The sequence below is a fragment of the Seriola dumerili genome, unplaced genomic scaffold, assembly GCF_002260705.1.
Source record: "Seriola dumerili isolate Sdu_G_001 unplaced genomic scaffold, Sdu_1.0 BDQW01000291.1, whole genome shotgun sequence".
Taxonomy (NCBI): Eukaryota; Metazoa; Chordata; class Actinopteri; order Carangiformes; family Carangidae; genus Seriola; species Seriola dumerili.
The window spans coordinates 3,667,905-3,692,317 of record NW_019174546.1 but is presented as its reverse complement, the minus strand read 5'-3'; the positions used below and the strand labels follow the sequence as shown (position 1 = coordinate 3,692,317).

Sequence of the window (24,413 nt, the reverse complement as noted above, 5' to 3'; positions counted from 1 at the left end):
AATACCCCTAGGACTCGGGGAAGGGTAACAACTCTCAACCCACAATACAGACTTAAGTGAAACCCCTCACGCAACTCATTCGTGTCTCCGGCGGTGTCCTGCGCGTCGCGGTTGCTTTGGGAGATATCTCACCTTTACGCACGAAGCGGCGCTAAAAGGACGGTGGTTTTTTGGGGGGGGAGGGGGGGGGTTTGTAAAAATTTAAGGGTATCCTCGGACACATCCACCTGCTTCAGAGGTAAACCCAGTCTCATGGCACACTTGTCTGTGGAGCCAGGTGAACGATAACTTGAACTGGTCGTTAGAACCGCGGAATAACACCAGTGGACAACTTCAATCACCATGCCACCCAAGAAAAAGGTAAAATGATAAAGATTATTGGGTTTTTTTGGGTGTGTGTCTGTGTGTGTGTGAATATGCGTGTGCATGTGCATGTGTGCGCGCTGAACAGGAAGGGCAGGAGAATGCACCATCTGTTGCACTGGGCGTTAATCCTTGTGTGAGGCCTTTCCACATCATTGCACTCACTGAAACAGTCACAATGCGCAGGGCAGATAGAGATGCATATCCTCATGCATGTATCATGCCATGTGTCCAATTGAAAACCATGGGCCTCAGAGAGAGTTGCATAACCAATGGCCTGTAAAGATCAGATGGATTAAATCTCTTTTCTTGCCTGTTTCTTTCACTTCTGACCCTTGGACTTGCTGTGAACCTGGGCTGATGTTTTATTCAAGCTACAGTAAATGGAACTGCACTTTGGGGCTTATTTGCACTCCATGTATAGAAGCATCGTAGCAGCAGCAGGTGTAGTTGGGTTTCTCTTCCACATGCAGACAAAGCATATGCTTACTGTATGACTGACTGTATGATGACTAGAGCAGTCATGATATTGTAGTGCTTTCCTAACCTACCAGTCTCATCATTTGCTTGAAGAAAGTATTTTACTTAATATGGAAAAAACCATCAGCAATGCCACATGCAGGGAAAGTGAGGAAAATGTATTACCATTACATTCAAGTCGCCGAGCTAAGCATCCACTTGTCAGTCTTTGAAAAACCCAGAGGCTTGTTTAACAGCACTCACTGCTGTTTTGGGCTATTTCCAGAATCCTTAAAGACTATTCTAACCATCTGGATGAAAAAAAAGTTCTGTCTGCTGCACAACAAAGAAGGTTGTTCTTTTAGATTTCCTGGGCTACAATTCTTATTTCTTACTCCAAACAAGATGCTAGCAGGAAATTAACTCATGTCCTTTTTTATTTTTGATGAAGGTGAACCAAAATGAATTAAAGTTTTATCATCAGTTATATCAGTTACCAACTGTCCAGGTTGATGTTATTTTATTTTTGTGTTATTTATGTGTCACTCAAAGCTAGCAAGAACTATGGCTGCGTGTAGAGGAAATTGAGACTTAACTTGGAAAACTATGAGCTATATAGACTAGTGTCTTTCAGCACATTTTTTCAAGCATACTATTTTAGTTGACTCTCACCGCTCTCATTTTGGCTGGAGCAAGCAGCAGTTTTCAAATGCTGAAGGCAGACAAAAAGTAGCAAATAGCTGATCAACATAGACAAGCTTTTAGCAGCTAAAGCGCCAGATATTTCTCTTAGGAGCCGGTGGAGCTAAACAAAAACAAAACAGCAAAAACAGGCTGAATATTGGGGCTTCATTCTTCAAGTAGCTAGAGAAATTAAACAAAATGAATGCTAAAGTCGTGTTGAATCTGCAGGATGTGTAAATGACCAACGTGCTAACATGCTAGCCAGCGCCACTTAAGGGAATGTAATGGTAACACATGAGAGGCACAAACTGGAGCTTGAGCAAACCTGTGGATGGCCTACTGCCTTGGATTTCAGTTTACTAGTTAGTGTTGGCCCACTACTTGTTACTCAGAATAGGAAAAGCCTCTTAGTAGCTGTTACTGGGGCATTACATCCAGATACCTGCTCCTCTTCCGGGCAGGAAGTGGAGCATTAAGGTGCTGGAGCTGTCTGGAAAGTTCCAGGAGAATACTCAATAGAGCCGTTTCCTGTTTCCATGTTTATGATTGTATTGTTTTAATTATTTCCTACTTTTTTCTGTTTAACCTGACAAATATTTGCAAACTTTTTCATATTGCAGAAAAGACGATAGCTGCAGTGATAGTGTTGGTTTAATAAATGCCTCAGACCAAAATGTGAGAGAAGATCATAACAGGAATGGTTGGCAAAATGCTTTTTTATAATCCCCTCACACACATGCACACACACCCCTCCTTACACCAACTATAATCATGTTGCATCACAGTGCTGTGCAGCGCAGAGGAGCGGCAAGACTCGCCATCTATGAACTATAGATGAAGCGTATCTTGTACAGGAATTGAGTCGTGTATATGATATTAATGCTGCTATTGTATCTCTATATGATGACTGTCTGGGAGCTTGAGGACATGCATTCCAAGCAGCAGTGTTGGCTGTCTGTGAGGGTTTGCATTTGTCTCTCTCTCTCTAAATCCTGGATTGACGCATGCTATCTTAATCTCCTTACTCAGAGACAATCATGACCCAGAGAGAGAGAGAGAGAGGGGAAGAGAGCCCACATACACATTGCTGTTCCCCTGTAATGATTTTTTCCAATTTAGTCTTTGGTTCTGCTTTTCTTTGAGACAAATCTCTTTTTTTTTCTTTTTCACGTTCCTTTAAATGTGCAGATTCTCTCTATAGTAGTAGTGAAATGCCATGAATGAGAGAAATTGTAGATGTCATGTTACTCTTGTATTATTACTTTTACATTCAGGGAAACCCACACTACAAGAAGGTAATAGTACATAATGGTTAAGGGTTTTGATGGTGTTTTTTAAAATTCATTTTTACTTTCCCCAAACCAAAAATACAAAAGCAAAAATATAAATGTAAGAATTGGATGAAACAGTGTGTTTATCTGCTCTAACATAAGCTACAAATGTTAGCATGCATGGCTAATTAGCTTACTATCAACTAGGGGTGTAGCGATTCTGAAACTGAGACCAAAACCACGTTACAAACATCCATGATGAGTTGTGATATCAGAAGACAAAACTGTAACACACCCCAACCCCAACGCGCTGCGGGAGCTCTCATTATGTTACTAATGTAACAAAACTAACACTACAACACATGTAAATCACAGAATTATTGTTCTATTTAAAGTTAGGGCTGCATATTTTTGTAAATATTGCACATTGAACCTGTTTCATGTCTTTCAACTCTTTGTGTCATGTGACTATTTGGCTCCCATTATGATCGAGTGATCACCCCTGCAGTAACAGTTTGGCTAGTTCATTTAACTCAAGATGGATATAATCCTGAGATTGGAAACCCCCTGAGCATTTCAATTATCAAATATATATTTAAGACCCCATGTATGGGCTTCTCATTTTTATACAAATCAGCTTGACAAATTAAAAAGTCAGCCAGAGAAAGCATTTTCAACCAACTCATGAAGCTAATGTTAGCTAAATTAACCGTATCATATATGTATTTTACATTGATTACTTTAGCAAATGTACCACTTAAAATTAGAATTTATTTCTAACACAACAGTTTCCATGATTCAGACAAAGGCAGACTTTTTATCTATAGCCGACAACCATGGATTTTGTCAGCTGAAACTATCGCTACAGATTTTATCAGTTGTAATTGGAAATCTGTGTGGCAACAGTAACTAAGCTGAGACGGGGCTTAGCTAACAGTCAATTAATTGAAGTAGTTTCCACTTTTAACCTCTTCCTTTAATATGTAACCACAAACTGTAAACATCAGTAGTAAAGCTCAAACCCATATTAACATATTGTATAGACATAGATTACATCTAGTGCAGTGCAGATTTGCTGTCTCTTTTGATCTATAATTGGAGATCTAAAGGGGCCATGATGCAGCCTTTAACTCCAGAGATGGAGGCTCATGCCAAAGTAAAGGTGGCAGTGCCAGAGTGGCCATATCTGCTCTATGGTAGCATCAGGCAGAGGGCATGGAGCCAGGCTCCTTCAGACAGATGATGCAAAGCAACTGATTAGACAGAGCTTGGAGAAAACCGGATTGGAACACAGAGTGCATGCAAATGAACAGGCTGATAATGACCACGAGACAGAGTAGCAAAGAAGTCATCAACGGAGTAACATAACATAAGTAAATGTGCTGCAGCTAAATATAAGGATTGTAGTCATCAGATAAAAAGTCACCGATCCTCAGGTACAGACAGACCCAACACAAGAAAAGATTTATAGGTGAAAATGAGGAATTTTCAGATACCTGGGCTCAGTGCCAGCAGCTCATTGGAGGACCGACAGGAAATTAGTCACAATTAGATCAGTGACCTGCTCTACAGACAACAATGAACTGTAGTAAAGGGTGTTTGGGAAGCAGACAGTGTTTTTGTCCTTTCTGATGCATGACTTTATCTATGAAGCCCACCAGCAAGGTTTTAATGAAGCTTATTAGTCTTTTGCCCAATAATGTATCTGCAGATCAGCTAGAATATCCCGACATACTACATGTGAATATATTACATTTTTTCTCAATTTTATCTTGAACAAGTCTTTGCCTTGTTCAAGATAAAAATGATGACATCTTTTCAAGACGACAAGCTCACCAACTGGGTCTACTATAATACTTTACCAATCAAATCCAGCAGATCTACTCTCAACTGCTACAGTAGAAAGATATTTTGCTATACCAAACTCAGATTCAGATCCAGGTCGTACACATCAAGCAGCAGGAACTTGTGACTTGTTAAAAATATCATATATAGACAGCATGGGACACTGACAGTCGGAGACAGGCTGGTCTGTTATCTGTACTCTGCCGTATAATCTGCCTCACACCTTTTCTCCTGTAAATCCTGAGGTTGCTTGTTTTGTTGAAACTATAAACTGTATATACAGGATATACAGTATGTATTCAGATTTATGTACAGACTGTGGTTGAAGGGTTGGTGCTTGAAGTCCTCTTGTGAGCACTAACCCATTATTAACCCACTACCATGGGTATATGACAGTGTTTGAAACATGACATATCAATCAGTGGCAATTGCTCTAAGACTGCAAGGGAAGCTCAGCTTCCCCTAAAATGTCAACAAAATAAGTGGTCAAATATATACTGTTGTGTGTACATTTCATTGACTAAATATGCGCTAGAACACGTTCATCTTTTGTTCAGAATCAGCTACTTATCACAGGTAACCGACATGACTTCCTTCTCATTCATCCCCGCAGCGCCACAGAGCTTTACACAGTGTAGACGCCGAGCGTCTACTGACTTCAATGGGGAAACAGAGTGGGTTGTTCCACTGCAGCGAAACTAGACGGTCATTGGATAAATGCTGGGCTTTGTCCCGCCCATCGGACGCTCAGCGTCTCTGGGGGTCTATGGGGCAGTGGGCTGGCCCGGACGCTCAGCTTCTGCATGATGATTGGATGATCTGTCTGAGGCTGAGTCCCTTTTTGATTGACAGCGAAATGAGCGAATCAGCGATTTTGAAGTATAAGCATCCACCGGAGCATTTTTCAAGTTTTTCATTCCGTTCTTCGGAGTTGATTTGTTTATCCTCAAATGGAGTCATTATTTACACCCTGGTTTGAGATTGAAGTTTTGAAAACGTGATTACACATTTGTCAGTGCTTTATTCTTGCATTGCTGTAAACATTTGTATGAACCTGAATGTACATTCACATGTTCACATAAGCTGGGCCTCCCCCCTGATATTCACCAAAGTTAACCATAAAATCCTGCATGATAAACCCATTTGGAAGGAAAGTGGGTGGCGCTAGTCATGGTGTTTTCACACACATGACAAGCTTCAGAGCTCACTGTTGATGTACTCAAATTTGGGTCAAAGAGATTTTTGAGCTGGTAGTGTTCACAAATAATTCCAAAGTGTGTAGTTGTAAATCAGCTTTTGTAAACCTTCAGAATGAATCTGCATGAGAAATTCAAGTTTGTACATGTGTAGATTTGTAGCTTGTAGCTTGTAGATTTCAAGATTTGTATCTTTTATGTGTACTTGTGAAAATCACTTTACCAGCTCAAACTCTTTTTGACCCTAACAAGTCCATACTCTTCTTCACATAGCTGTCCCTTCACCTCAACTGCCACAAGGCTGAAGGCATCACAGATCTGCTCATACTGGAGCTGCTGTGTTGTGATGTGGAATCTCCTCACCCTCCCCCGTTTTTTTGTAGCTACTAATGAGACATAGATAATGACAGTACTTGAGTAGCAGCCACCAAGGTGCAAACTATCAGAATACTGCCTACTAAAGCAAACAAACTCACACACACACACACACACACACACACACACACACAAAAAACACACACACACACACACACACACACACATCCACCTCCTGTAGTCTGAACCCTGCTCTCATAGTCACTGTGGAGAGAGATACAGTATGTTCACATGGTTCACCTCAACACTGCTGCTTTCATGTGGACTCTGCTCTGATGCTTACTGATGCTGGATCAGTCTGAGCTGTGTGTGAAAGATGCACGTACAATGCAGGGTAAGCAACAATCTGCTGCTACTGTATTATTGGATCATCTTCCTTCCTGTTCCTCTGTGTCTTCTTAAGATACTTATTAGTATCATTTAGGCGTGTGTGTGTGTGTGTGTGTGTGTGTGTGTGTGTGTGTGTGTGTGTGTGTGTGTGTGTGTGTGTGTGTGTGTGGTGTGTGTCAGTCCCCTTATAAATGAGTAAACACATGACTATTCATTTATGTGACTGGCATGTAACTGACTTGAATGACAGTTCGGCATTCGATGTTTGACCTCTTCAGCTGTGAGAAGTACAGTAGCAACAGTATTGAACGCTGACCTAATTATACTCACGTTCTCTTTGGAGGTCTAACTGTCAGTTCAATACCCCTTCAATGGCTCTCCCACTGATTTAGATGTACTGCTCGATTACAGTGTTTTCAGTAAGTCTATGAGGATGTAGCGGATTTCACTAAACACATCGAGTTAAAGACTTTGAGCTGGAGATGTAGAGGATGATTTTTTTTTTCCTCTTATGTGTATTTCTCCGAGGATCACAGCATATAGATTAAAGTATTTTCATCAGAGGGAGTCATTTATGCTTAGGTGGCATATTTCTCTCAATGGTTGCCATGGAAACGACTCCCCATTTGGTGAGAGATTGTGCAGCAAGAATGGTATCTTTAGTGACACACAAGTGTACAATCTGCTGCAGTGGATAATTTCTGCTTGTGCTAAGCTTGGGCTATTTTGCCTGGAGAAGAAGGAAGATGGTTGGATGGATGGATGGATAGATGGTTGAATGGATGGATGGATGGTTGGATGGATGGATGGATGGATGGATGGATGGATGGATGGATGGATGGTTGGATGATTTTTCTCTCAGAAATTCCATCACAGACATGTATACCATTTCTACCCAAGTGAGGAGGTATTGCATGAATTGTTTACCAGATGTGCATTCGTCAAACCAGCCACTTAGTTCTCATCCTTGAAGTTTTTGTTTTTTTTCCTTAACGTGCCAGACAAAACATTCATCTGTGTGACAGTTGTCCAACACACTGGTTCAACACACTGCAACTTCAGTTGGTGAGACTTGAGGTTGCAATGAGTCTTTTTTTCTCCCCTCCATCGGCCAAAAGAGCAGCAATGAGTCCATTCCTCACTTGACAAATAAGGTTGCTACTCAAAGGTGAGAGTTATGCTTTACTTTAAGTATTTTTAATAGAATGTTTTGGTTTTACAGACTTCAAGGATGAGAGGACTAAACCGTAGGTCTAGGCAAATGTACGTTGGGTTTGATTTCTCACCTAAAATAGACAGCACACAGCAGCTTCCCTCTCATCAGTGGACACAGTTGGGACTATGTCTACTGAGACTGAACTGAGGGAGTGTTTAAGAAGTGTGAGTGTCATGAGAGGGTTCCTTTAGTGGTTTACATCAAGGTCACTGAAAGCGTTTGAACATGGTTCTGTGCTTCTCTTGTCCTCAGTGTCAGTATTTTCTGCGACAGGTTGTTCCTTAGATTGTCTTAGTGAATTTTCTTTGGTCTGAAGCTTGGGAAAATGAACTTTGCTTCATTTTTGCACACAAGAAGGTATTTTTTTCTGTATTTTGGTCTAAATATACTCGTACAAATTGAGAGACGGAAGGATCAATGCAGACTTCAGTTTCCTCAAGTACTAAAACAAATCAAAGAGGTAAATATGAATACTTTGGATAAACTGTAAATGTCTTTGATGTGAACACAAGTTATCTCACCTTTCTTTAAAGGACCAGTGTGTAGGATTTAGTGGCATCTAGCAGTACTGTAGAAACATGGTGATGCAACATGGGGGGCTGGATGGAAGAGGTTTCTCTAAATATGTAGATATGAAGTGCTTATTTTAAGCTTATACACTAATGAAAACATAATTATAATATATTTGTATATTATTTTATATTCCAATTTCTTCTAATAGATGCCCTCAAATCCTACACACTGGTCCTTTAAGACTAAGCCCAGAGTTCAGTTTGTCCTCTGGGGAATCGCAGTGCTCCAGGCCAGCCAGCTGGCTCCTGGTGACTCGATGGCTCTGATTATTCCAGTTAAGGGATGGAGTCCATCTCCCCAATCAGATGCTCCTTTCCTAATGTACTCCTCTGGCGCGTGCCTAAAGAGCTGTGTAAACGCTTTTGAGTGGGAAAGGAGTCACCTTCAGGTAGCACACGAGAGAACACAGCTTCACTTGTTCACATCATCCTTGTCTTCCACCTTCCTTTGCCCACCCTCCAAACCACATAATCACACTAATGGACCAGGATGGCTCTCCAACAGGGAGGGACAGAAAGATCGGCAAAAGGAGAGGAAGGTGAAGAGATGGAGGGATGAATGAAGGAAATTTGTATGGAGTTAAAAAAAAGAAAGAAAATAGAAATAGAAAGTTCTACTTAGAGGAGCCAAAAACATTTATAAAGGATATGGCATGATGTGGATATAAGAGAGAGAAAATACTATATAGGTCAGCAATTCAGGATATTATTGGGCTACAGTTTCAACTGGCCTATGATTTATTAAAACCCTTGTTTTTTCAAAACAAAATCTAACAGGGCTGCAATTAATGATTATTTTCAGTATCAACTAATCTGCCAAGTATTCTATTGATTTATCATCTTGTTCATAAAATGTCATTAAGATTACAGAAAATACCTATACTGAATTGCAAGGTGATGTATTCAAAGTGTCTGTGTTTTCCAACCATCAACCCAAAACTCAAGAAATTTCTTTCAAATATCCCAAAGAAAAGCATCAAATCTTCACATGTTTGCCAAATGACTCAAACAATTAACAATTAAACAAACATAATTACAGTATTTACAGGTTTTTATGTTTTTGTTTTATTTTATGTCAAGTGACAAATCAGTAAATTGATTAATCTTTTCAGCTTTAGAGTCTGAGAAAATAACCTTGCTGATCTGATTTATAATGGAAAATAGCCTAAAGAGATAAGTTAATAAATGTGAATGATGTTGCCATTTTCATACAATACACTGAGAAAAGGCGTGACTTTTCTTTCATTAAAAATCCTATCAATAATTCATGTAATTCCCTAATTTTTGCTTCCCTTCTCCCAGAGAGTAGACATCTCCAAGTCACCTGCAGTAGTGTGCTCAGCATTGTTTAATAATTCAGCGGGGGCGTTTTGTACTATTGGCTGGGTGACATTGGCTAGCAGGAGAGGCGGGTGCTGTGCGAACAGATGTCTACACCAGTCATGGGTAAACAAAAACCCATGCCCAGGCATAATTCTGCCCCAGGGAGATTTATTTCCTCTTCTTCTCTGATTCCCTCCTCATTATCTTGAATACTCTGTCTTGACACTGTCTCCACTGCATCCTCCTGTTTTTCTGTATTCACTAATTACCAACACTGTCCCACCTTGTTATTACATCATGTCTTCATCCTTCACATTATTTGAGATGTTATTTGTATCCAAAGTTAGTGTGGTTTTTCCATTTGTAATTAAGTCTTAAGTATTTTGAATTTATTGTCCATCATGCAAAGCTAATAACATTTATCTCAGCTGTAGATTGTGTTTAGTGCTAGGAAGCAAATGTTAGCAATCATAACAGTAAACTAGGAAGGTTAGCATGGTAAATATAGCACCTGCTTAACACCAGCATGTTAGCGTTACCATGCCAGCTGACATTAGTTCAAACCCATGAGTACTTTGTTATTCCTACATTATTTAGGTACTCAGTAGTAATGGGTCGTACCCCACTCGTCTTTTAACTCTGCCTTTATTTTGATCTCGGCTACACACCCGTAAGGTTTTGTGACTGTACCTTGTGCGGTTGTTATGCTATCACTGTGACAAAATCTAGACATCTACCCACCAACGTGCTCAAAACAGCCTCTGTGGTAGTTCTCACTACAGCAGGTGTGTCCACACGCTCAGACTCACTAGGTGAAAACTATACCAACCCTCCTGCCGCGGCTGGTAAACACTGCTGTGCCAACGTACCGCCTCACAGAGCCGCTAGCATGACTGTTAAGGTTTGTTCAGACAGAACAAAAGCAAATTCCTGCCTCATGTCATTTGCATAAATTGTAACCACTAGTTCACTTGTACACTCCACCATGATTCGCCCCAAACAGAGTTTAGCTGTAAGCCGGCTAACAACAGATGTAACAGTCACGTCTGTGTGAGTGTGTTTACTTTGGGCCCAGACTCAGAACTCACTAGAAAATCAGCAGAATTTTTCATTCAAACTGAAACATTTTCAACTCGCACAAATGTGTCTTTGCGTCAATTTGCACCGTCCCGGCAAATTCCTTTTACATGTCTTCCCATTGACTTTGTTGTACTGCCTCTAAAGTTTGCTTCACATTCTGTCTGAACACACGGTTAGTTGTGTTTTTTTTTTCTTTCTTTCTTCATTCAACATGTCTCCTCGCCTCACTTTCATCGTACATTCTCTTTTTCTCTCTCACTTCCTTCACACCCACTGCTTCCTCCCTGCCTCTCGTCCTCCCTTCCTCCACCTCTCCTTCAGTCTTCTCACTTAATTTCATTATACAAGCTATTACAGCTGAGTCTGTTGGAGTTGAAGATAGTTCCATCATAACTACTGGCCTATAGTAATGACATGCTGCATAATCCATCATTGTCAAAGTCAGAGTGTCTCACTCGTGTCAGGCAGCGCAGTGTGCACTCATTTGGAATAACGGCGAGAGTAGGAGTGGGCGACGGGGTAAAGGAGAGCCAAAGGGAAATTGTTATCTGCTGGTTGAGCATGAGGTTTGAACAGTGAACACACTCTGGACTGACACTCATATTCACTCAGTACAGCCTCATGAGCCTCTTTAATGAACATAAAGAGGCTCCTACAAAACACATTAATGCTTTGTCAAATGTGATTTTGCTGTCTGCATCCAATCCAGGAATTGTGACAGTCTTATACTGCACAGAAGTTTGGGGTAGAAGGTCGTGATGGTTGGAGTTCATGTCCTGAGTCCCACCTTTGTTTAGGTTTAGGCTTCTGAAACAGTTCAGTGCTAGTAGCACTATAATGCAACACCGTATGGATTTATGGTGATCAATCTCTTTCTTGCTTTAAATATTTTAAATGTGTTTATTCTTTCATTTTCCCAGTGAAATAGGTTGATGGTGGGTAATGTGCAGACTTGGAGAAGTGGAATTACATCAGTATAATTTCTATTTCCGCGTGTCTGACTGCTGTGCAGTAGTTGTGGGTATGTTCTTTTAACTCTCTACAACAGAGAGCGCACATCACAGTGAGCAAACTTACAGTGGAAATGGCTCACCTTGCTTCATGTTATCGTCACTCTCAACTATCTCCAAAAACATTGGAAAGCTGTAGGAGGAAACACAAACAACCAAAGCCAAGTTTTGCAATTTTGCAATTTTGCACAGTCTGCCCTGCGGCCGAGTCCGACCCTCATTTCACTGCTTTGCTTAATCTAGTACTTGGTGGCATGCATGTGACAAATAAAACTTTGAACAGATTTTAACCCCCCCCCCCTGCAATAATATTGTATATTGAGATACTGAGATCTGGACTGTATCATGATATTAAATTTCACCCAGGCCCCAAACAAATGACTGTAAATCTACCATTAGGGAAAAGTGGTAGTTTTGCTTAAATATTGTAGAAGTCATTGCATCCCTTCTTTGGCTGTGAATTGCCTAAATATAACCATAAAACAATAATCATTCTTTTGTTGCCAGGAACAACTACTGTAGGGAAAACAAATGAAATACCTTGACACTAGCAGAGACTCTCAGTATCATTGTTTCCTTGCTATGCTGAATAAAAAGTGCAACCTGGGCAGCATTTTGTCTCCAACAAAACATATTTTGTAATACAAATTAGGTTTATATGAATATGTTTTTTTAAGAAAGAGGGTAGACTCACCCAGCATTGATAGGTTGTAGATCCACAAATTGCAAGTTGGTTGTTCAAACCCTGGCTTCTGCTGTCTTAAGAGTGAGACAGTGAACCCCAAATTGTTTGTGGAAATTGTCCAATCTGTGTATGTACATAAACTTAGAGTCAAATTAATGTCATGTAACAAAGGTACTATTAGATAGAACAAACACTGTGAAATATAAGTAAAGATTTGAGATATAACCTGAAATATTGAAGCTATTATGTCATTAGTATGTACAGAATAAAACATTTCACCATGTGAGAAAAGAGTTTGAGATTAGATTTGAGAATATTGACTTTGGCACACCAAGGACTCAGTATCACTGTGTTGTTAAAATGCATCAGACTGAGCAGACTGTCTACAACAGAGAGAACTGATTTGTGACTTTGGGATGCAAGTGTGTATCTTGAGTGCCAGATTGACGCGGGGGGGGCTGTGCCACCCCCTGGCTATGACACAGAGGGCATTAATTACCATGTCTTTGAGGGGACAATCTAATCTCTGGGACACATGGCACATAAACCTGGCGGATCCCCAGGAGGGATCCGCTGCAACACCTCTTGACAGTTAAAGGCAGGAAGGTTCTGGAAAAGGGAAGAGAAAATGAGAAGGCATGTAAGGAGATGTTATTTGTGCATAAGCTTACTGGTGAAGTGTTAAAGCACTGGCACCACGTTATTCATCAAGCCAGGTCTTGGGTTAAAATCATTTTTTAAATCCATCAAGTTACAACCCCCATATTCATGTAAATGCAGTCACTAAAAATATTAGTTAAAAGAGCTTTTATCAGTGTTCATCTCTCTGCCTGGAACCTTTAGCAATTTCATGTATAATCGCAAATAACTTTTTTGTTCTGTGACTTTAAAGGGGCACGCCACCAACTTTACTTTTTTCATTACAGGGGAGTCTTGGCATGGGCTGCATACTTTTTAAAGGAACTGGGGGCATGGAGTTTGAAAGATGTGGATGTTTATCAGACAGGGAGGATTTAACTTGGAACACTAACGAGCTTTATTTTGGAAAGTCTACAGTCCCAGTGTTTGGGGTTAAATCATAGTATGGACTTAAAATCAAGGCAGCCCACTCACTGATGCTTTCATTTTTCCTTATCTATATTTATCTTCATCTTTGAAGTCTCCATACTTAATGCTATGAAGTGCAATACTAAATTGCTGGAGAACGCTTTTAAATAATTGATAAGAAAACTGCTTTCTTGTCTGGCCTGTGTTATCTGGAGCTATATTAGAATATAAATGCATTAGTCTCATTATTTTTGAGTTTTTGAATTGTCTTCTTTATTTTCATTTGATATTTATTTGGTTCAGACTATACTTAGGTTGTCTTCAGGTACCACCTTAGGTTGTTGCAACAATTTGATCTTTTATATTATTATATTTTAGGCAATTTTATTTATGAAAAATCTAAATCATATAATTGTTTATGTAAATCTCATTCTGTGACATGTTGTCTAATGTCTGTTTTATTTTGAAAATTATTTTTACTGCCTTTCTAGGCCAGGACCCTTTGAAAAAACAAATAAAAATTAGGATTTCCAGTCTTAACAAGGCGAACCCTAGTTTTACAGTTGCTCATGTAGGGCTGTAACTAATGCTTATGCTTTGTCCATCACAATTTCCAGAACCCAAATCCCTACATTTTGGAAGCTGGCACCAACGTTCAGCGTTCGAGCTTGAAAAGTCATAAAAAAACAGACTGAATAATACACTGCAATGCATAACCAGTTCAACTGATTAAACTGTCCTTACTCTGTCTCTCTCCTGCAGGGAGAGCGTCAGGATTCAGATGTCGTTGAGGAAAGAAACGCCCAGGTGCAGCTGGAGAAGGCCAAGGTACTTTCTCACTGTTGCGTCATGGTCTCAACCCGGCTCAACCCGACCTGACCCGAGCCACCGCTGCCCTCATAGACTCATTTTTCAGAGAGGCTGCTCTCAAGGACATGATTACATCACAGACAGGAAACACAGACACCAGGACATTGGATTAGCGGAGCAATATTCAGCTATTAAAATGAGTCATTGTAGTCTTCATCCTTGTCATCCCTTTATGTGCTCAACGTCTGGAGAAGGATGATAATGAAGGATATTGATTATTGCTAATGTGTGCAGTGATGTGCCACTTGTGTTAAATACTTAACTAGATAGTTTTTAACTTTATTTGAAGCTGTGTTTAAGTTTGTAGAATATAAAGACTGCAAAATAAGTCAAATAAAATAGCAGGATAGAACAGGTCACCAGGTCAAAAAAAAAAAAAAAAAAAATAAAAATGTAATTTCCACTTCTTCCCAGACATACAACTATTGATTGATGAATGAAATTCTAAGTTTCACCATAGTAACAATATATAGTGCCCCCACGAAAAATGAAAGCTTCTTGTAGCGGGGTGGGTGGGGCATCCACTTGTGTTTTTCTTAGATACAATGACCACGAAGACCATTACACACAAAGACATCAAACTATCACAGCTCATATCAAACTCTTCACCTCTCTTTGCCTTTTAAGCAGCGCCTGCTGATACACGTCCCAGTGAATATTGAATTAAATCCTCCCCCACAGATTTAATGTGCTCCCACTGGTGCTTTGTAATTAAGGCGGCAAACACGCTCGGCCCGTCCCCTGCTGACCCCACAGCCTCTCCCACAGCCTCATCTTTCCAAAGTGGAGTAATTAGCAGCTTGATCGGCATGCCACTGACATTTGACTCTGATAGGATTACACCACCAACAGGCATTCAATCAGGAGGAAGCGTGCAGAAGCTACAGTTCAGCAAACAGGAAGATACTGTTGGCTTTTTTTTCTCCCAGCGCACATTTTGACTTGTCATAGTAGGAAAAGCACAGGTGTTGCTAACAACTTGAGCAGACATTAATAATGGCTCTGGTCGTTTCATGTGTCCCAGTAAGTCTTGACTGTGACTGTGAGCCAACAAGTTCAAAACCAGGATCCCGAAACTCCCTCTGCTCCCTCTGATTGTGTGTTCCTGTGTGTTCCTGTGTGTGTGTGTGTGTGTGTGTGTGTATGTGTGTGTGTGTGTGTGGTTGTGTGTGTGTGTGTGTGTGTGTGTGTGTGTGTGTGTGTGTGTGTGTGTGTGTGTGTGTGTGTGTGTGTGTGTGTGTTGCAAAAGATACAATATATTTAAAAACAATAAGTCATGATGTATTTTAGTAGAGAAAAAAATTAAATATTAATAACTTGTGTTGGCGTGTGTGTGTGTGTGTGTGTGTGTGTGTGTGTGTGTGTGTGTGTGTGTGCAGGTGTGTGTGTGAGAACTGTATGGATTATGATGACTGTGACATTCCGTTAGTGATAACATTTTGGTCTGAACACCTGTCCTATGTCCCCAGTACAAGCCTGTGGCATTTGCTGTGCGTTGCAACTTCTCTTACACTCCAGCAGACGACGACAACGTCCCCGTACCGGGCCAGGCTGTTACCTTTGAGGCCAGAGACTTCCTACATGTCAAAGAGGTTTCGAACAAACACACACAAATAACATTTGTATTAAAATTCAGGTGGATACACAGTACAGCAGATCACAAAGACGTAAAATGCAGTTACACAGGTGCTGAATTCAGTTACTAATATTGTCAGAGTAAGGAATGTAAACCATGTCTGGAAATCAAGCCTTAAATTTACACTCTGAATTTTTTTTTTTTAATTTCCAGAAATTCAATAATGAATGGTGGATCGGGCGGCCGGTGAAGGAGGATGGTGTGGTGGGCTTCATCCCCAGTCCAGTCAATCTGGAAACCATTCTCATCAGAAGAGAAGTCCAGGCGAGGAAAGCTGCCAAGGCCTTAGCCAAGTATGTACATCATGCTGCTCTTTCCACTGGATTCAAAACAGGAGGGTTTTATACCAGCACACAAACCTACTGCAGTGTGCTGCCTTATCCTGTCATGCTAATAATAATAATCGTTATTGGCACAGCACATGTACAAACAAAACATCATTACAACATCAAATACAGAGGATTATATTTCAGCATTCAGCTGATGCTCTTTGAAAACATCCGGAGATTAGTCAAACTACATTTTGACTAGAGATGTGAAACCAGTGTGATAAGGGTCACACCTACGTATCTGTAGATAGAAGCAAAATATAAAAATAGAAGCAAAATATAAAAGAGAAAAAAAACAATAAAAAAGGAATAGCAACAATAAATTCATTCATTAAAATAAATACTTAAGATGTGTAAAGTAAAGTAAAGTAAATTTAGATATGCTGAGCTGCTTCTTGTCCGATCAATGTTTTAAACTCATCAACTTTTCCTTATTTGCATTAATTAGGCTGCTAATCAAAACTGTAATATTTCTGTTCGCAGCCAACAGAAAGTGACTACTGATCAAAACTGAATCTTTTAGCTTGAGTTATTTATAACTTTGGTTACCTGCTAATGTTGAAATAAAAACCTAATTAGATTTGATAAGGGATTCAAAAAGTCCTACACACATCCTTTGCCTAGAGCCTCAGAGATCATCCACTACTCCCCATCCTGGGATACTTTCTAGCCCCAGGTTGGTTGTTTTGTCAGTGTCAGCATGTTTTTATTATACAATTTAGATGCACATGCACATTTATTTGGGAATTGACTGAATTTAAATTCTGTAATAATTGAAACGATAAAGATCTTTTTAAACAATTATATTTGGCCCCTTATTTAGAAAGGGCCCCAGGTAACACATGCATTGAGGTCCAAGTCAAATCAGAACGTGGCATTACAATCTTTAGAGCGTACCACAGACTCTGTCCTTCAACTGGTATCATGTCAATGCTGCATTATCCCTATCAATTTTGCAATTAAAATAAATTAACGCACATCAGCTGACAAAAAATGTCAGTTTTAATAAAGGATTTGAAAGAGGATGGGACTATACCAGTGATTTTACATGTTTTGGTGTATTTTGATAAATTTCCCTGGCCTTCGGTTTCTATTAATTTCAGCATGCTGTAAAATCAACTTTCACAGATGTGGAATATGTTAGAGACAGAAAATCTAAAAGTAGGAATCCTTTGGTCAGTCAGTGGTTTGTTTTTACTCTAATCAGCTCAGCAGGCAAGAAGATCCACTCCACGCTGCCAGATTTTGACTTGACCCAGTTAGGCTGACAGAAACACATCTAGGGGATCTTGGAAATTCGGGTTTGGTGGCAACTGTATGTGCTGAATCACTTGAAGGGATTTACTCTCTAAGCTTTATATGGCTGTGTCTCATAAGTAGATTTACAGATATACTGAAAACACAAAATCTTTTATTAAATAGACATAAAGTGCTCTATTTTCATCATGACTGAAGCGTTGGAAATTAGAGTGTAAAGAAGGCTCTGTTTATGATGAGACGTGAGCTAATTCTGTATTTTTCTCTCATTTCAGCAAAGCTGCCTCTCAAGCAGCTCAAGATATGAACTCAAAGAAATACACTCCTCCATCACAAGGCCAGTGTTTACTGAAATGTGTAAAAAGATTCTTTGATGTTAGTTTTAACAATTCGTGAGTTAACATTAGGTGCCTCTCTTATCCTTTTCTATGAACAGCCAATCAGCAAGTGAAAAAGAAACCGGTAAGTGACCGAATATAAAGTCTTCATTAAAAAGTGTTTTCCACATCAGTGTGTGGATACAAAGTAAAGAAGTTTTATGTTGAACTAATTAAGTTAACACGGAGTGGTAGATGTTCAAACTTATGATGATTTGAAGCATCTCATACATTTCTTATCAATATTGACTTAGTTAAACCACTTTTTCTGCACCATTATGAGTTTATCTGAAGCATAAAGATTGCATTTCCCAAAGTTACTGAACTTAATTCCACATCTATGCTTTATACTTATCAGGCCTGCAAAATAACAATTATTTTCATCATTAGAAAAATCTTTAGATTTTGCTTTTATTAATCAATTATATGTTTTCTAAATAAACTGTGATAAAATAGTGAAAATGCACATTATAATTCCCCACTGCACACAATGATGAATTCAAATTGCAGAAAATGTGCAGCAGATATTGAGTTTACAATCATATATAACAAGCTAGAACCAACAAATGTTTGTTTGACTTATGTGATTATCAATGGTCAAAAATAATAGTAATAACCAATTTATTGATTAATCAATTAGTCGTTTCTGGTCCAATGTTCATACAAGGACTGTTATATTTCTACTGCTCAGGAGTGATGTGGTTAGAGCCATAGTTCTGCAATTGTGTCTGGTGTGAATGACCAAAGATTGGGCAACAGACATGACAACAGTCCAGTATGAAACATCAGAGGTTGTGTATGGAAGATAAGATCCATTAATCCAGTGATGGCAGCAGTTCATCTTTGTGTGTTGTGTTTTAGACATCAGTTGACATTAACCACATTAATTAGTTAACTTCTCTCCAATTTTCAAATTGCTAGAAATTACTCTTGTTCATTTAATACAATAATATATTCAGGGACACCAAGTTCAGGAAGATGATTGAGCCAAAGAATCAAAAAAATGTGTATGGAGATTATTGACTGAGGCTGTCAAATAAAAACTTAGTGATTATGTTACTTGTAGTTGTTACTGTATCTAATACACTGAATGAATGTTCTTTTTTTCTTTTTTTTTGTGGCTATAGGGGGAGCAGGTGGCTATGTATGATGTAGTGCCTACAATGCGTCCTGTGGTTCTAATGGGACCATCACTGAAGGGCTTAGAGGTGAGTCTGCCTCACACAAACTCTGAGATGCTGTAAAACTGAGAAGATCTTGAAGTTTTTCAAATATTTATTGACCTGAATAAAGGAGAGTTTTATTTAAAATCCCTGTTTTCTGTGTAATTCCAGGTGACAGATATGATGCAAAAAGCACTATTTGACTTTTTAAAACATCGATTTGAAGGCAGGTATGTTCTGATTTAATTCTTCTGTGTCACACCTTTTTATGTGGAAATAAAACATAATGAAAATCATGACTGTGTAATAATGGTTGTTGTATTGTCTCTTCTCCAGAATTACTATTACACGGGTCACAGCAGACATCTCTCTGGCTAAACGGTCCATCCTCAACAACCCTGGCAAAAAGGCCTTAATGGACCGGTCCAACACCCGCTCTAATTTAGGTAAACGGCTTTATCATCCTAACCTGCCTCCACTGGTCGTTGCAAATCACCACTGGCACTTCTTTTATCTGTTTGTGGAGCCAGATGGTTTGGGTTTACCGCACCAGAACAATTCAGATTGTATCAGTAGCAGCAAATAACACTAAATTGATTTTTAAAATAACTTCTTGTAATTGTGTTAGCCCTCTGGCATTCATTGTATTGTCCCCTGTGGCAAACCTTACCCACTTCGAAATCTAATTAGGTTAAAAAAACAAGCAAGTGATACTATCTGACTCAGGTGTGGAATTAATGTGTCAGACCTGCACTTTTTCTTTATCTTACTGAAACACTTTGCACTTTATGTTTATATGATTTTTCTTATATGTTCACTGAAAAGATGAACCCTCATTCTACATGATAATAGAATGTCTTTACCCCAGTGACACAGAACAGTAGGCTAGTCTAAATGCCCCCCCACCCCCACCCCCACCCCCCGGTTAGAGGACGAAAGAATAGATGTAGAACAGAAAGGGGATAAGATTTACTTGGTTTTCTCTACTCTTGTCTTTCTCATTGCTCTCTCATCACAGATGCTGCCGGTATGTATGACTGAAAGCACCGGTAGTCCATGTGTGTTTCAACGCTCCACCTTCCTTCTTTTCTTCCTTTCATTACCTCATGTCAGCGCCAGCAGTCACTGCTAAGACACTGTTCCATGTGTAAATATGCACAGGTGCTGATTTTACAATTGATGAAAACAAGACTGAATTTGGATCAAGATAACTTGTTGTAGTGGGTTTGCTGTTATTTGTGAGTGTGAGCATTTCTTAAAGGACTGAAAAATCCACAGCCACAGCCTCCTCCATGCCCTGCTTTCTTGCTCTCCCTCCTGTGGCCAGACTTTGAATTACTCCTCCCATTAGTGTAATACATCCTGGTTGTCTTGATGGATTAGTTACACAGGAACATACAAATACACCACTCAATCACGGGCTCTTATTAAGTAGGCAGTCTTATCTGTATGAGATGCTAACAGGTTTGTGTACTTTTTTCCTTGTTTGTTTTAGAAATGATTTATCATAAACATGAATATGACTAACTTTTTTTCATTTTTGTTTTGTTCAGTTCATATGTAGAAACAAAAATAAAATCACAAATATCCTTTAAGTTACAAAACCAACTTGTAACTTTGTTGACAAAACCATCTCGCCACATGTTCCAACTTCTGTTGAGGAATTTTGTGTGATATGACTGAAAGTTCCAGAGAGGCAAATAAATGGGCCTTGCGGTGAGATTATTTTGTCAGCTACTGTTTCCGAGGTCAAGAATGAACCCTCAAACTTGATCATTTATTTCCAACTTTCAAAATACAAGATTTTAGATTTGAGGCTCTTTCCGCATCTTGATTTGAAAAAAAGAGGAAAAACACCATCATTTCAGCTACTCTCATAATAATGCAGAAAACATTTAAAAAGTATACATTACGTACAATATTTATGATATAACTCAAAATTACATGCAATGGCACAATGTGGGTGTTCCAAATGAATGATCAGTAAATTATCAATATATAAAATTACTATTAAAGGCTACAGGTCAATAATCTAAATACATCGTCATAAATTACCTGAGATACAGTATGGCGTCTTGTTTCAGATGTGAACAAGGAAATGAACAATGCACAACTGATGGCTTTCCTGGACCTTAGGTGTTAACATCATGCTTTTACTGTCTGCTTTTGCAGCCCAGATCCAGGGGGAGGTGGAGCGTATCTTTGAGCTCGCCCGCAGCCTGCAGCTTGTAGTCCTAGATGCAGACACAGTCAACCACCCTCTCCAGGTGTCCAAGACCTCCCTGGCTCCAATCCTGGTCTATGTCAAGATCTCCTCACCAAAGGTAAGCTTCAGCAGTGAGTGCCTCAGAGTTAGATAAAGTATGTTTTCTAAACTGTGAGCTTCACTGGCAGTAACTCACCTACCGTAACCATCTTTCTTTCTCTGCTTCTTCAAATCTCCTCCCTCTCTTCTCTCATGATGTTTAGGTGTTGACCAGACTGATCAAGACAAGAGGGAAGTCTCAGACCAAACACCTTAATGTGCAGCTGGTGGCAGCAGACAAGCTCGCCCAATGTCCGCCGGTGAGTGCCATCTAGTGGCCACTGTGCGAAACTGATGCAGTAGTAGTTCATGAATGTTGAATGAATGCATGTACTGATATTGTGTCATATTATGTTAGATATGTCAGTTGTTGTCCAGAAGTATACATTTGGCTTTGTTTCAGTAGTTAAAGTTGTGAAACTGGTAGTAACTGACTATAAATTGAAAAACAGTAGTGAGTTGGGGATAAACTGGAAATATGGTGGTGGGTCCTCGATTTATATGCAGAACTGTAGCTGACATTGACAACTATAACAATGACTATAAGGTCATATTTTTCAGGGAATTTGGGGGATTCTGCAGCTTGGGGAAAGTTTGCACATGACTGGTATTTTGTTTAAGCTGATTTCAGTATTTTTGGAAACAGTCGACTTGAATTCTACTACTGTTAAGCCAACAAAAATAAAAACTTAAGTGTTGGAGGGCATTTAGATTTTCATGTTGGGAAACAAAAATTACAGAAAATATATTATTTTACTGCTAATGAAGTGAATACACAGTCAAATTCAGCATATTTCTCACTGTATTTCCTGACATCTCCTTATCTGAATCTCATTACAAGACAGAATCACAGACTCACTTGATTACCAGAAGAGAGCCATTTTTAAAGCACACTGCCACACTACCAGTGGTGTCAAAGACTATATTTTAAAATACCCCCAGTTACAGGTTAGTTCTGTCTTATCGCCTACTGTTGGTCTTTTACTTACTCTTGTCCCTTTTTTTTGTTTTTCTGTAGGAAATGTTTGATGTCATCTTAGATGAAAACCAGCTAACAGATGCCTGTGAGCACATCGCTGATTATCTGGAGTCCTACTGGAGAGCCACTCATCCACCAGAAATGGAGCCTACCAATGCACTGGTGGCCCACCTGGCCGAGAATACACTGCCCACCAATCCTTCAGGAATAACGGTACATCAGACACAGATACATGCTGTATATGGGGAAAAAAACTATGTACTCAATAAAGTAATAGAATATAATGTGATTTTCAAAGATTTCATCTCATCTCATCCCAATCATCTCATCTGTACAGGGAGTCTGCTGAATGCATTGTAATTACAGTATGATTTCAGTAGGAATAGTAATGTTTAACAACAGAAACCTCACACTGTGCTGCATCTGTACCTGTTTCCATTTTTTCATCTAACATTTTCATTTCATTTCTCCTCATCCTACTCCACTGGAAAGTTGCTGAAATGAGATAGGTCTACCTCTGGTGAGTGAGACACCTTCAAATTCTACTGTAGCTGCATTTTTACCATTCCACCGCAGTGATGGAGGTTGGTTACAGTAGCGCCTTCTTTAGGATTAACTAGAAAGGATGTGTATAGTTTTTCTGAAATAATTGATTTTCTGTTTATAAACAATCCAGGAGGCAGAAAGCACATTGCTACAGTGTCATGATAGTTTACATATAGACATTTTCAATTTAACGATGCAGCAACTTGCTGAAATCCAGTAAAATCACCTTTTAAATGTAAAATTATAGGCAGCCCTCATCCTTGCTTTTTTAAACTTCTTTACCACATACCACATGTTGACACAAATCTGTCAGAATTATTGCAAAGACTTGTTGTTAGATGTTACATTTGTGCGGTGTGTAGAGTTAAAACTTAATTCTTGTGTAGGTGTCGACCAGACTGATCAGGACTAGAGGCAAATGTCGGACCAAACATCTGACTGTCAAACTGATCCCAAAAGCATTTATCATAGGGCCTGAATGAATGTTCAGTAAACATCCATAGACACAGACTAACAGATGTGTGAGTTTACTCACAGTCATATTTTAAAACTATCGTCCCTTCCTCTTCCTTATCCACCACCCTCATCCACCACCTTATTAAAATCCACAGACATAAATAACTTTAATATACATGTATATGTGTTTGTGTATATATTATATACATTTCCATCATTCCCATTACCTTTGCAAGTTGTACAGTTTACAAGTACAAGTACATTTATCATCTTTGGTTTTATACTTCAGTATAATGTAATCAAAAAATCAATCAAAAAGACTTTTGATGATATAGTGGAAGTAGTCAAAATAAAGAGTAGTTGCAGAGAAGCCTGAGGCAGCTTGTGTGTCTGTCTTTCTGTGAGCAGTTGCACAAGGCTGCGCTGACTGTTCCAAGGTCCCATGATAAAACTGAATATTATCATCCAAGAATATTCAAATTGCCTCTGGTGTGACTGCCAATACAGGCACATGGGGGCCAGCTGCCTCCACAACAGCAGCTGTGTGTGTGTGTGTGTGTGTGTGTGTGTGTGTGTGTGTGTGTGTGTGTGTGTGTGTGTGTGTGTGTGTGAGTTTGTGTCCATGGACTTGAAAATACAAAAGTTTAGTTGTCTAAATTTGAAGACATACTGTATGTATAGCACATACATGTTGTGACTAGTCATGTGACATTATGTTGCATTTTTTCGTCCCAGGATGAGCAGAAGAACAAGAAGACAGCGGCTCCGAAGAGGAAGGGTTCTCATGAGAACCACCTAGACCAGGACCCCCCTTCAGCCCAGGTTCAGGAACAGAGGGCTGAGGAGGGCCAAAGAGAGGAGGAAGAGCGGCTCCTGAGGACTGAACCAAAGAGACCCCAGCACACCCACCACCATCACCATCATCACCACCACCGTCGGATGGAGCACCACAGCCACGCCCAGCACAGCCAAACACCCGGTGGCATGGAAGTACAGTCGAGTAGGGATTACAGCCAGAGACTTCCTCGCAGGCATCCGC

At 39.6% G+C, this 24,413-nt stretch overlaps 1 protein-coding gene across 1 annotated transcript; it reads left to right on the top strand.

Moving 5' to 3' along the window:
- Positions 1–232: 232 nt before the first annotated feature.
- LOC111231115 (voltage-dependent L-type calcium channel subunit beta-2-like) lies at positions 233–24,186 on the top strand. Its single transcript, XM_022758114.1, has 15 exons — positions 233–360; positions 14,219–14,284; positions 15,796–15,918; positions 16,116–16,255; positions 17,824–17,885; positions 17,985–18,010; positions 19,053–19,133; positions 19,260–19,318; positions 19,425–19,534; positions 20,107–20,115; positions 21,261–21,412; positions 21,558–21,653; positions 22,412–22,585; positions 22,865–22,892; positions 24,110–24,186. The coding sequence occupies exons 1-14, from the start codon at positions 343–345 to the stop codon at positions 22,874–22,876; spliced, it is 1,128 nt and encodes a 375-aa protein (XP_022613835.1). The 5' UTR covers positions 233–342; the 3' UTR covers positions 22,877–22,892; positions 24,110–24,186.
- The last annotated feature ends 227 nt before the right edge of the window (positions 24,187–24,413 follow it).

Coding starts and splice junctions, on each gene's coding strand:
- LOC111231115 (XM_022758114.1), top strand. Junction 16,256..17,823: donor GCTGCCAAGGCCTTAGCCAA/GTATGTACATCA, acceptor CTCTCATTTCAG/CAAAGCTGCCTCTCAAGCAG. Junction 19,134..19,259: donor CATCACTGAAGGGCTTAGAG/GTGAGTCTGCCT, acceptor GTGTAATTCCAG/GTGACAGATATGATGCAAAA.